At 40.7% G+C, this 12,920-nt stretch overlaps 2 protein-coding genes across 2 annotated transcripts; one reads left to right on the forward strand and one right to left on the reverse strand.

Annotated features, from left to right (window-relative positions):
- The first annotated feature begins 3,023 nt into the window (after positions 1-3,023).
- On the forward strand, positions 3,024-6,591 carry LOC141908116 (G-protein coupled receptor 157-like). Its single transcript, XM_074797962.1, has 4 exons — positions 3,024-3,951; positions 4,061-4,269; positions 4,681-4,890; positions 5,763-6,591. The coding sequence occupies exons 1-4, from the start codon at positions 3,498-3,500 to the stop codon at positions 6,084-6,086; spliced, it is 1,197 nt and encodes a 398-aa protein (XP_074654063.1). The 5' UTR covers positions 3,024-3,497; the 3' UTR covers positions 6,087-6,591.
- Positions 6,526-12,300, reverse strand: LOC141908115 (26S proteasome regulatory subunit 7). The gene is made up of 11 exons (XM_074797961.1): positions 12,159-12,300; positions 11,678-11,715; positions 11,508-11,589; positions 11,088-11,162; positions 10,675-10,831; positions 10,052-10,220; positions 9,267-9,431; positions 8,535-8,622; positions 8,043-8,245; positions 7,472-7,568; positions 6,526-6,854 (listed from the first exon to the last, which is right to left on the reverse strand). Exons 1-11 carry the CDS (start codon positions 12,226-12,228, stop codon positions 6,697-6,699), a joined length of 1,302 nt encoding a protein of 433 aa, XP_074654062.1. The 5' UTR covers positions 12,229-12,300; the 3' UTR covers positions 6,526-6,696.
- Positions 12,301-12,920: the final 620 nt, after the last annotated feature.

The following is a 12,920-nucleotide window of genomic DNA, read 5'->3' on the forward strand; positions in this document are numbered from 1 at the left end:
AATCTGGAATCGTGGTAAATTGGACTATTGGAACACGATCTCACCGCTCACAATCACGCATCAAACTCCGGTTATATCTAGCCGAATTTCTTGGCACACACGAAGTCACGAAGCCATCGATAGATACGGTGAATTGGTCTCATGGGATTCGTGTGGCTCGGCGACTTTTTTCGAGTGCCGTCGAAGACATTCTCGACATCTCGAGAAATGACACTATGAAGGACGTCTGTGCGATAAACATTCAATGAAAATATTCAATTCTATGTAGATATTCGTCTTCTCCATCAGGTTGAAGTAGCAATATGAATATATATCATGTGACGTTGAACATGTTGAGAATGAGTTGAATTCGATACAGCTGCTGATCGCTTTTTGGGATCCGAATCAGGGGTTCGAACCGTGCTTCAATCATTTCTAAACATAAATCATAGATATACTAGTATAATTCACCATTTCATAGCTGGTTCGAGTCCCTTAGTCTGACAGCGGAATCTACGTCACATGATCTAACTGGTCAATACATTCAGTTCATATCTGCTGTATTTCAATGTGATTGATCGTGGAAAATACGTCGTCTTCAATAGAACGAAATAAAATCGCTTCATGTCGGAAAATGGATCTTTTGACGAATCGTCAACGTCTTTGAAAGAGTGATATAATTACGTTTATATCCGCATTGATTTAATTGGCAACTTGCGGGCGTACACGTAAAAAGATCCTTTTAGCTAATGAGCGCATTTAGCTAAGCATTTTATTTTTCGTATAGTTAATTGTCACCAAAGACTGCATCGCGCTTGTCGAAACGTGTTCGCTGATGTGATGTACCTTCCGCGGGAAAAGGTTCGTGCAAATGATGAGAGGAAACTCTGAGGAGAAAATTGTTCCCTTTTTTCTCAGAATTATTTACAGACTCTGACGACGTAATATTGATCTTTATGGCTGATATTACGGCAGACGATTGCCGCTGTCCAGAATCAGAACCAATCTATTAAGCAGCACCAGTGCACCTTATATTACGATTTTACGATCTAATCGGTGTTGGCTAACATAAAATACGTAAGATTGATCCACACTGCCAGTGATTGAAAATATTGATTCGTGAATTTGATTTTTTATCAACGACTGATTCGGCCATCATTGTAAACTGTGATCGCTTGGTATGAAATCGGTAAATATTCGGAATTAGTCGAAAAAAACATTCAAATCTGTGTAGATGAATGAAAAAGGTCCCAACATAGATTTTTTGCGATAAAATCATGAAGATATATTGAAGCGAAACCACAAAGTTTCGGCTGTGGACTAACAGCCATCAGCAGGTGGAATCACGCAATAGACGGTGTTGCACAGTGCGGTTTCTCATTGTTGATATAGCAGCAACCTGATGATGGCCCAAGTCAACAACCAATGTGGTTTCGTTTCAATAAATCTTTGAAATTGTGTCACATGAAATTCTATTGTGTGGGACTTTTTTATTTGTCGAATTCAAACCTTCATAAGGTTGGCGGCCGAATAAAGAATCAAATCTTCGCCAATCAAGAACTGCTCATGGTCACTTGTGCATTAGCTACAGGTTTGCAGTTTACAGTTTTGATTCTTTATTGTCATTTGATCAGTGACTTCAGGCGAATAAACCTCTATACAATACCGCGGAGTCTTTTAATCAAGCATCGTGTGACGAAGCGTTTCATCATCATCATCAGCGAGAGGAGAATTAAATACACAGACAAATTCATTTGATTTTTTATTTTTTCATTCAAGGCGCGTCGAATATCGAAGTTCCGATAATCGCGTTTTATAGTCAGCGCCGAATCATAGCGCGTCGTCGTAATTTAAAGAAATACGTGTTTCATGTACAAATTCATAAAAATCTCGTCAAAAACGAATTATTCGCCATCCCCCTCTAGGCGTTCGCTGGAGCAGATCTCGACCTTTGCGGGTGAATACCTGTGATACTAATTACGGTTATGTTTGTTCCCGTCGACCCGGTATTCGCCACTCGACCTTGAACAAAGTAACCGGAAACTAGACCGCGGCAACTAATAGATTTTTGCCGCGTCGTGGGATCGACCGCGCTTTCGTCGTCAAAACTCCTTCAGTTTTGGTCGCAGTAAACCGGCCACACAGGTCGTAATACGTGCATTAATTCTTCTAAGCATTTGGCCAAAATACCACGATCGATGACACGCCGACTGTCTAATGAAAGAGATCACGTACATAATATAGCAGATCTATACCCACTCTGTCCATTATCTTAAAAACAGCAATTTTTCTAACTACTTTCATCCAGAGCTCCTTCCGGCCGTCTGTCGACGATATACCCATCATAACAAACTGAATAATCCCGACGGTTTTTGCTCGTTAATGAACACTTGATCTTTGTTATCAAACCGTACATACAATGCCCTTATAAGAGATACATATACGGGATCACGAGTATACTTCTTATGAAAGCTAAACAGTATCTATCGGCTTACAGTCCCAATTCGTGCCAATCACCAGTATCATTATATGAAACCCTATAAAAGTCGAGTCGTTGAGCCTGCTAAGAAGGATCATTGAGGTATTCCGCATGTCTCGTTTCTAATCTTTCTCATCACAAGTCGGATGATATTTTCGGGTCCGTGGAATAGTTTATTGAGGGTCAAATGTCAAAGCTTGACATGATCGCACTCATCGACGGCAGTTTTTCTCAGAATCTGCGAAATCAAAGTTGACGCCATGACATGGCTCACTTCTAAGATCGTATTATACATGTGAACGCTACTACATTCACTTATGTCATATCAACGCACTTCTCTAAAAGTACTTTCGTTTTTGCGTGTCTCTAAGCATGAGGCTAGTTGGCATATTGGCTTATATTGATATATACCAGGGTAAGGGCCGACAGATAAGTCTTTCAATATGGCGTACCACTGATCCTGTCGCATTGCCAAATGGGTCATACAAGTGTAGAACATCAATATCTAATCATAATTTCACTGTTACTATATATTGTAATAATCAGGTTCATAGCATAGGACAATATACCTTCACTTATACGGGTAATCCTCTTTGGATTTTGGAAATAGTAAGTCGTGATGTGATGATTTCAAATCACCAACGCACGGGCGTCATGCGGCGGTGAAATCCACGTGAAAATTAGTTCAGGATATAAGCAAAAGTCACGCGTGTTTGAAATAAGTTCATCCGTGTAAATGTAATCCAATAAAATTGCGTATTTTTCAACGTTTAGAAAATCTAACTGTCACGCGTGTGTTTATGACTTTTTCGATCTATTTTATGATAATCGACCGAACAGTTAATTAGAATCGATAGAAAACGTGGTCATTCTCTGGAGGATAAACCAAAGCCTATTCATTGCATGGTTAGTTGGAAAAGGAACTCTACGCTTTTGGCCACGACTGGGAATTCAACAAAGACACTAAGCACTTCTGAGATGTATGTTTGAAACGTTCATTCTACCGTCTTAAGACACTAGATATAGATTAGTAGGAGGAATGATAATTGTGATGAATACGACCGTGGAGCCAGAGGAACCGTTTGGAATACCGACGTATTTCGCCATACTCGTAATCGTATCGTGCGTGTTTTCCATTATCGGTGGTGCGGTAATAATGCTAAGCTACATGTGTTTACCGCAAATTCGAACCGCAGCCCGGCGTCTGGTCGTTTATCTCACTGTAGCCGATCTACTGACGGCTATCGGTAATCTGGTCGGAATGACGCGCTACGTCGTCTTATCGAACGAGGGACGAATCGGCTGCGGAAAAGTGGACGACCTTCGAGAAATCTGCGTCGTCCAAAGCGCGTTGACCACGTATTCCGCCATGTGTTCGCTTTTCTGGACGGTCGCCTTAGCCGTTTATCTATACATGAATATCGCCTGCCGAGACGCGTGGAGAGCGAGAAGATCTGTATTATACTGTCATATCGTATCCTGGGGTATTCCAGGTATGCTAACAACAATAGAACAATAAAGAAAAGAGAAAATGAAAAGGAAATGAGTTTGTGGGTGGCGATGATTAATCTATGCGACTATGTATTGTTTTGCGTTTTCTAGGTGTTATCGTATTAACGGCAGCTATCGGCAATGTTCTCGGCGACGATCTATCAGAAACGACTGTTGGATGGTGCTGGATAAGCACTTGCTCTGGTACTAGACGCCGGCAAGTCGTTTGGATGCTCGGGACGGGCAAAGCATGGGAACCAGTGGCTGGTATACTGGCGATAGTATTCTTCGTGTTAGTGAAGTGCCATTCCCCGATGACGGTAAGATTCTAGAGTCAGTTCGATAGATTTAGTCAAATCTACTTCATTCCTATGAGTGAAATTTCACAACTCGAAGAATAATCGATTATTTTGGCAATTCAATGGGTTTCCTTGATTATAACAAATCAAGACACGATTCTAAAGTCGACATGGCACTATTGGAACACAATTATGCGAAGATATCTAAAATATCACAGCAATTCTACAACTCTCAGGAAAACTGCTCCATGGTGGAGTTGTGATCAAAATAAAATGTCCAAATGTCATGTTTAAGTTTTCTGTTTCGGACATGTGAAGCATTTTGGCTGTGAAGTGAAGCGTTATCTTCTTCTGGGGGCATAAGTCATATTCAAAAACTAAATTGTTTATTTTCAAATGGTTTCTGCCTCAACCGGGTAAATTTGTTTGTAGCCCGATCGTCGCTATACGATCCACTTGAATCGAGATGACGTTGGCGAAAACGCGGATGACGAGCCAGAGGATGGAGCGAACAAACACCTGGCCATTATACCCATAGTTTTCATCGTATTAAGAATGTGGGGAACAATCCGCTTTTTTCTACACGTCACCGATGATAACCCGTTACCCCGGGCTACAGACGGCTTCCTACTCGTATTACAAGTAAGTCTCTGATCGCTAATCTCTCCCAGCTCAGACGAGATCCTTCGATCATTTCTTCATTCGATCGATGGATCAATGACAACCGATGTTATTTCCTCTTATTTCAATTCGAATAATGGGAGACGATATATAAAAAAATCGAAAAGAAGATATCACTGGAAATTAGACTTCCAAAATCTATATAATAATTCTTCGACCACGGCGTGAAATTGGATTACAATTCGAACCGACACGGGTCAATTGGCAGTTGATATGCTATATACGGGGCCGCCGTCAGCCTGTATCCGCTAATGGTTATTATAAAGGACTACGAGGAAATATTTTTTGAGAGAAGCCTCGACCAGGGAAGTGTGATGAGACTCATCACACTTCCCTGCCTCGACCGACTGACCATCGCCAACAGGGTTGTACGCAGAGTTTGGTTGTAGCACCGTCCGGTCACCTGGTGGACATGTCTGCCAACTGACACCTTGGACTAGTGGTTGACTTGATTGATCGTTAAAACTCTTTTCGAAAGTCAAAATACAGCCATTCCAACGGCCATTTACTGCCAAAACTGATTTTGTCACATAACAGAGCAGGGCATTGTCAAGGTCTAATGTGTTGGCGGCCCGCGTATTACACGAGTTCACAAAAATTCCGTTAGGGGACCTTACAGCGCTGCAACCAAGCTTGCATGATCTTAATGAAAATGCGGTTCAATGATTGGCTGACTTATCGATTTGTCGTACCCCGCGTAATTTAAAATGGCTTGATGCTGGATTTCCCATAATCGAACAAGACTTCGGCTGGAGGCAACCAAGCATGGTAGAAGCAACGTCTTATATAATGCTTATCCTCAGATTACTTCCATTGTCTTTTTATTTTTGTAGGGTATAGGAGATAGCGGCCAAGGATTTTGCAACTGTATTATTTTCTGTTTATCGTCGAGGAAACTGAATGAATATTTCTCAGATTGGTGTACGAATTGCTGGTGCGCGTGCAAACGATGTTGTCCTTCGATTTGCCGCGAATACAAAGACCTGGAACAGTTTCACAAGTTTATGTCGAGTAACCGCGGGTATGACCGGAGTCAGAGCTCCGACTATACGAGTCACCGATCGATGGTTGTGCCTACGTATCAGTACGGTACGATGCCGCCTATTACGGAACTTTCTTCTACTCCAGGCGATCCCTCGAGAAGACTATCGTTCTAAACACATTTAGCGAGTTATAGAGGTTTTCAATATGTTTGCCAGACGTGGAACTAGCCATACACGACCAGCAATAGAATCAGGGAATTTACTAACTTTCGAGTGGAAATTTCGCATTGTGTTAACTAGCTAATTAACTGATTGCGGCGCATGGGTGCAATACCTCTATAGCGCACGGCTAGATCAAGCGCGCTAATGTCGCTGCGGGTCGTTGGCCATGAAGCCAATACGTTGTCCTAGTTGAACGGCCAATATGACGATCAAGCATAAACCTCTATAGATTCCAATGTGGTAGAAATCGACCCGTGCAGTAGTTGTAACGTTCAATGCTCGAGGGTTTCCCCTAGGACAGTCTGGTACAGAAACCAGGAACGACATCCCGGAAAATGTGATAAAAACTCAGCCATGAAGTTTAATTTGATGAATTTTTTTTAATCATTTTCGTTTTTACAAAAACATACACATGTACATGTACTACATCCGTCAAGAGAAATCGATATTTACTTAAATAAATGTACATATTATATTTACCGACATGTACTTGATTTAATCGCAGTTTGAAACTTTATTTCTATATACACTAATTTCCTCTACAAACACTCGAGGAATGCAGTTAATTATAGGTCATATAGCGCGGAGTAGCGCTGAATTTAGCGTACGCCTTGATGACTTTATTGACGGCTTCTAAAAAGTCTTTTTCCGTCGCCATTTTCCTGCGTGCTCGAATAGCAAACATACCGGCTTCAGTGCATACACTACGGATTTCAGCGCCTAGAAATAGATGGATAAGAAATACAATACACCAATAGGTCACCACCAGGACTCCTTCGTCAGTGATTTTGATGATGATATCTCAGGGTTCGATCTAAGGAATGAAAGCCACTTGCCCGGGGGCAAGCGTATCTGAAATTTCGCTTGCCCCCTCCAAAAGCTACTTGCCCTACACATGCAATCCGATTGGTGGCACTATCATCCGTTGTATCAAGTGGGGAAAAAAAGCTTTGTGACATAAAATTGCACTAGCCCAGCAGACAATTGATAATGAAAACCTACTAGCCCTGATGAGAATATACTTGTCCCGGGCAATCGGACAAGTGCTTAGATCGGACCCTGATATCTACCGATACAGTAATTTAATTTACAGGATGGCCACTTAATTTGATTGCGCGTTGTTTTCCCTGAATTGATCTGCTAAAAATCCAATCAATTAACACAGGCGTAAGACAGACAGAAACTGTTTGATTTTACGCGCGATCTAGCAATCTTAACATATTTCCTGATTTATAGCTTTTCTACAATGTTCCATAACTTTCTAAAAGAAACTTCTCTGATTTCCAGGAGGGCCACCGGGTCTTATACGCGCTCATGCTCTGTGTTATAATGCCTACCTGTACTGTTCGGACACAATCTCGCTAACAGCTCGTAACGAATATCTTTTTCCACCGACATCGAACGAGCGTGAATTTTAAATATATGAGATCTTCCCTGAAATGAATAACGACGATAACGAAGATAAAACAGGAATTTCAATGAAATGTTGAGTACTAAGCAGCGGGCTGGTTACAGGCTGCAGAGTGTAACCCGCGTGCATCCTCCCCCGGCAGGGATTCGAACCTGATGGCATTGAGATTGCCACGGCACGAAACCCTGCCATAATCGACCGTGTGCGCAGATACATGCGCAGTTCAGATGATGTGATTTTTAGCCAATCAGAAATCCCGTTTTATTTTAGCCCGGGTTTTCCCATTTATAGTTCTTCCTTGAAATTTGCCTCAACGATTATACAACGAGCAATCTGATTGGTGCCGCCAGTTTTTGTTCGGAAAGCTGCGCATGTACCTGCGCACCCGGTCTACTGATGCAGGGGTTCGTGCCGTGGCTGAGTGTAGCGATGCCATCAGGTTCGAGTCCCAGCAGGGGGAGGATGCCCGCGTGAAGCAAAGCGTTCCGAATACAAACCTCTAAATCGGGTAAACCGAATTCGACTTTACGATCTAGACGACCGGGTCTCATGAGAGCCGGATCTAACGTATCCGGACGATTCGTAGCCATTAACACTTTAATATTTCCGCGCGGGTCGAATCCATCGAGTTGATTAATCAATTCTAACATCGTACGCTGTACCTCGTTATCTCCGCCGGCTCCGTCATCAAATCTACAACCTACGCAGCAGAGACACAGAAATATCATCAATTATACACTCATAATTTCATTTCTAGTCAGACCTTACTGGTTTTCACCAGAAATGGGGAGTTCATTTTACATCAAAATATGTTTAGTACAATCAGAAATCCCTAAATGTTTCTTCAGATATCTACAGTATGTTACTCACTGCATATCATCAATTATACACTCAAAATTTCATTTCTAGTCAGACCTTACTGGTTTTCACTGACTTGGTATTTTGATTGGAGGAATTTTTACCAGAAATGAGGAGTTCATATTACTCACCGCCGATTGCGTCGATTTCATCAAAGAATACAATACAAGCTTTTTTCGTTCGCGCCATCTCGAATAATTCTCGTACCATCCTGGCACCCTGAAACACGAACAACACATTCATTAACCTGTTCATTCACACAGTCAATCCCTGTGACACAAGTCAATCCCTGCCACGCTGCCTAATCCCAGGTATTTTCTAAGAATGGAACATCTGGGATCAGTTAAGACTGGTGTTAACTAAAACCCAGGGCCCGGTTCCACAGTTGTAAGTTAGAGTTAACCCCGAGTTAAAGTTAGTTCATTTTCAATGTTTTAACTCAGAACTGTGGAACTGGATCCTGGTGCCGGTTTTATAGACTGGTAATTCATTTTTGATTTAGTTAACCCCCAAGTTTAAGGTAATACCAGTATATAAAACCGCGCCGAGCTTTCTCAATTCACTTTGAACTGATATACCCCTAGGTTTAAGTCAACACCAGTCTATAAACCATGCCCTGTACTTTGTCTTGAAATAGTCCCGATACTCCCTGATAACCGCAATACCAAAACCATATATAAGATAGGGCTATAGTAACAGTTGTATATCGGGGTTGATTGAACCTACGAGCAATCATCTAAACTTAGATAATTGCTCGTAGATTGAACGGTGAAAACTCCAATTTACAAATTGTACATTTATCAGATCATCTTGATCAAGTCAAAAGATATTCTTCTCTCCAGACATCGACAACAACTACGAACCTCTCCGACGTATTTCTGTACGAGTTCTGAACCAATGACTCGAATGAAACAAGCGTCCGTACGATTAGCTACGGCTCTCGCGCACAGCGTTTTACCGGTTCCCGGCGGCCCGAATAACAATACACCCTTCGGCGGCTCGATACCCAACTTGACGAATCTTTCCGGCTGTAATAAAGATTCGAAATAAAAAGATTATTACCACCGTTATGATTTTCATACACTTTAAGAGTTGGGCAGGGTTTTCAATGAAGAATTTTGTCAATGTCTCATCAGTAAAGTGTGGTAAGACATCAGTTTAACCTTCCACAGTTTCCTATTTCTATTCCAGTAATCAGCAATCAAGGGGTGTAAGACCATAAGTACGCAGTTCAAATTTATCAATAATCAACAAAGGTCATAAAAACCTTCATAAAAACCTTTTTACATCTTTCACATCTTGTTGAATATACTCAGCAATCAGAAAGGGCATTAAAACCCTTGATAATAAATTTCACATTTCAGCACATTAATCACTAAAGAATTAATTAAGACTTTCAAATTTCTGATCAGGGGTCATTCATTTATTACGTACGCATTAGGGGAGGGGTCAGTGCAATTGCGTACTGTAATGCTTAATGTATATGAAAAATGGTCGATTTTGCATACAGAAGGGAAGAGGGGGGTTGAAAAATTCAAATATTATGCGTACGTAATAAATGAATGATCTCTCAAATAAGCCAAAACATTGACTGATAAAAACTGTAAATCAGTCATAGTTGTGGCAGCTGTAAATGTTAATGACTCACGTGTAGTAAAGGAGTCTCAACGACTTCTCGTAGTTTATCTATTTGTTCCTTACATCCACCGACATCACTGTACGTCACATCCGGCTTCTCTTCAACCTGCATCATCGTTACAGTCGGGTCTATTTTCGGCGGCAGCGGGATGTGAATTTGATATTTATTACGATCGACCCTGCAACGTACGAGAAACTGAATTAAATTACGTCTTTTCAAATCGTTTTAAAATGACACCCTTCAAAGAAAGGGCTTCCATATTCCTTATCTGAATTCATCAACTAAGTTTAAGCCTAAAACTCAATCAGTATTATAAGGGTTCATCTATACAAATGACCAAAAATGTTTAGGAAACTTGGGCAACACCGGGTTCTTACAGATCAGGGAATCCAAAATTCTGCGATATTTCCCTGACTATTGATAAAAGATTGCCTGATAAAGTTTAGATATCCCCAGTGGGGGCTGTTTCTTATCGAGAGATTCCTTCTAGTCACTGATCACCGACATCGAACGATCAAATTCTCTTTGACTTTTCCCCGATCTTCAAAAAAAGTCTGGGAAAATAAATCCGTTATTCTCTGATATTTCTGAAGAACCCTGTTTGACGTGATCATGTCCATTAAACCACTCACCCGACTCTCATGCCTTCCTCAATATCAGTCGGAGCGACTTGATCTCCTAAATCAACGACGAACTTCGCGAACTGTTTCACGTTGATGATGTACTTCGGATCGTCGGAATCTGCGTTGATTATTTTCGTACATCGCGCCACCTGAAGAGGCTGTTCACCTTCGCGACAAAAAAACACGAGATCAAAAAATTAATCCGGTTGCGTAGTCATGACTAAGTCTAAAATTAGTCTAAGATAAAGTCTTAGACGGCTGATCTAATTGCTTTAGTTTTGAGCATATATTTACGTCCAATATGTTTAATTTTTCACTGTGTTTCAAATGCAAATTCATGTCCTTCATTATTTCATCAATCACCAGAGCATTTTAAAGGGAATTATCTATAGTTGTCATTGAAAAAGTGTATTCATTCTTACTTTGAAGCGTCTGTTTATCGGCGGCCAGATCCCATAACGCTGGCGGAGCCAGTCCTGTATCTGATTCTTTGATACCTATGAAACGAAAAACATATTTTAGACCAATTTTCATTCGAAGCCCAAGAACAAGAGGCACATTTTGTTTGAGAGCTAACAGATGAGGTTCATTGAAAAACAATTCTCTAAAACTTAATGGGTTTGACTGCAGTGAACTGATGTAAATCTCAGTGTAGAGTAAACGAAAAATCGCATCATCAGAGGAACAAAAAATACAGTAAATCATTATTGTATTTTTGGTTCCTCTGATGATGAGGTTTAGTTTGAACTGTAAGGCAATTAACTGTTTTTACAGAAGTAACTGTGGGTTTTATTCGTTAATTGGTTTATTCTTGATGACTCTGTTATCCTGATCAAACTCACCAGCGAGTTCATTGACTTTCTTCAGATAAGATTGAATATCCTCTTCAGCAGCTTTCACTAGTTTACTGTACTGACCAGCGCCCTGAAATTTAAAGAGTAAAATTGTTATGGTTTGGGACTTTACTAGGATTTTTCATATTTCATTTTTACTTTTAGAATGAGCTACTTACATATGTTTTCAACAATGCGATATCTCCTTCATCCAACACTGAAAAAGTTGAAATGTCGATTCAGTAAATATTCTTTTAAAAATATCACATTGATTGTTTGAATCATTCACCTCAATAAGAAGATATCTATCCAAATATTTGAAAATACCAGGGCCAGGGGTGAAGCGACATCAAATAGTCATAGTACAGCCCAACCTGATTGCCGAGGCCTCCCGCCGTCGCCGGAGGAGGCCTCGGCAATATACCCAATACAGGCCAGGGTCAGAGTCCTTATTACAAGAACAACACATCCTGTCCTTTACAATATAGACTGTAGGCCCGCCAGGTAGGGCTTAAATTTAAGGAGGCCTTCGGGATAATGAAATGTTAGAAATGATGTGAAAGGAGGAAGGGATGAGTAAGCGAAAATTCGGCATTCTATTCTTTTAGTTTCAGCAAATTCTTCAATGGAAAGTGAGAGAATTGTATGAAATTCTGATACCTTGAATGGGTTTGTCATCTTTCTCTTCATCGCGAACTTTCCTCTGATCGGCTCCTAAATGATCGGGCATCTTTTCTCGCGTTGATTTCTCCTAATTTTTCGATATTTTGAGGAAATCTTCAGCACTGCTCTAAAGCGGAAGTGGAGACCGTGAGGAGTTCATACGCCGCGTCAGGCACAAATATCAATTCAATCCAATCCATACCAACACTTAAAACAATGGAATATGAACGAATTTAGGGCTATTGAGTGCCAAGCAATAAACGTTCTTGTTATTCTGATCTTAATTGGAGAAAGGGTCTGCTTTTACGCAAACTAATTGATTTCGAAATGGTATCAACGGAATCCGCTAGACGGCAGCTGCGTAGTTATGCATGAAAACAGGTGCGCGATGCTATATTGCATTCCTTGGTTTTAGAAAATCCACCAGATGGCTAGTTAGTAGAAGGTGACTCAGTTTAAGAGTAATCAGTTAGAGGGCAAGTCAGTAGGGCTACTATAACGTTCAAGAACCAAGGCGGTAAACATGTTTCTGGTGTTAAAAAATCCACTAGAGGGCAAGTCAGAGGCAATTCCCTGATCAAGTAGTCAGGGTGATGTAGGAAAGAATGATTTCCGCTTGATGAAGTAGAATCTTCATTTCCCGTAAAAGAAAAAAATGTTACTGTCACCAAAAAAGAATGAAAATTGATAAAATCGTTTCCAAGAAAATTTGGTTTATTCACCAATATATTTTTATTACAATTATGCAACAATTTATAG

This window comes from Tubulanus polymorphus, chromosome 7 (genome assembly GCF_964204645.1).
Source record: "Tubulanus polymorphus chromosome 7, tnTubPoly1.2, whole genome shotgun sequence".
NCBI classification, from domain to species: domain Eukaryota; kingdom Metazoa; phylum Nemertea; class Palaeonemertea; order Tubulaniformes; family Tubulanidae; genus Tubulanus; species Tubulanus polymorphus.

Coding starts and splice junctions, on each gene's coding strand:
- LOC141908116 (XM_074797962.1), top strand. CDS start 3,498: ATGATAATTGTGATGAATACGACCGTGGAGCCAGAGGAACCGTTTGGA. Junction 3,952..4,060: donor CGTATCCTGGGGTATTCCAG/GTATGCTAACAA, acceptor TGCGTTTTCTAG/GTGTTATCGTATTAACGGCA. Junction 4,270..4,680: donor AGTGCCATTCCCCGATGACG/GTAAGATTCTAG, acceptor ATTTGTTTGTAG/CCCGATCGTCGCTATACGAT.
- LOC141908115 (XM_074797961.1), bottom strand. CDS start 12,228: ATGCCCGATCATTTAGGAGCCGATCAGAGGAAAGTTCGCGATGAAGAG. Junction 11,716..12,158: donor AGATGACAAACCCATTCAAG/GTATCAGAATTT, acceptor CAACTTTTTCAG/TGTTGGATGAAGGAGATATC. Junction 8,246..8,534: donor TGAAATCGACGCAATCGGCG/GTGAGTAATATG, acceptor TCTGCTGCGTAG/GTTGTAGATTTGATGACGGA.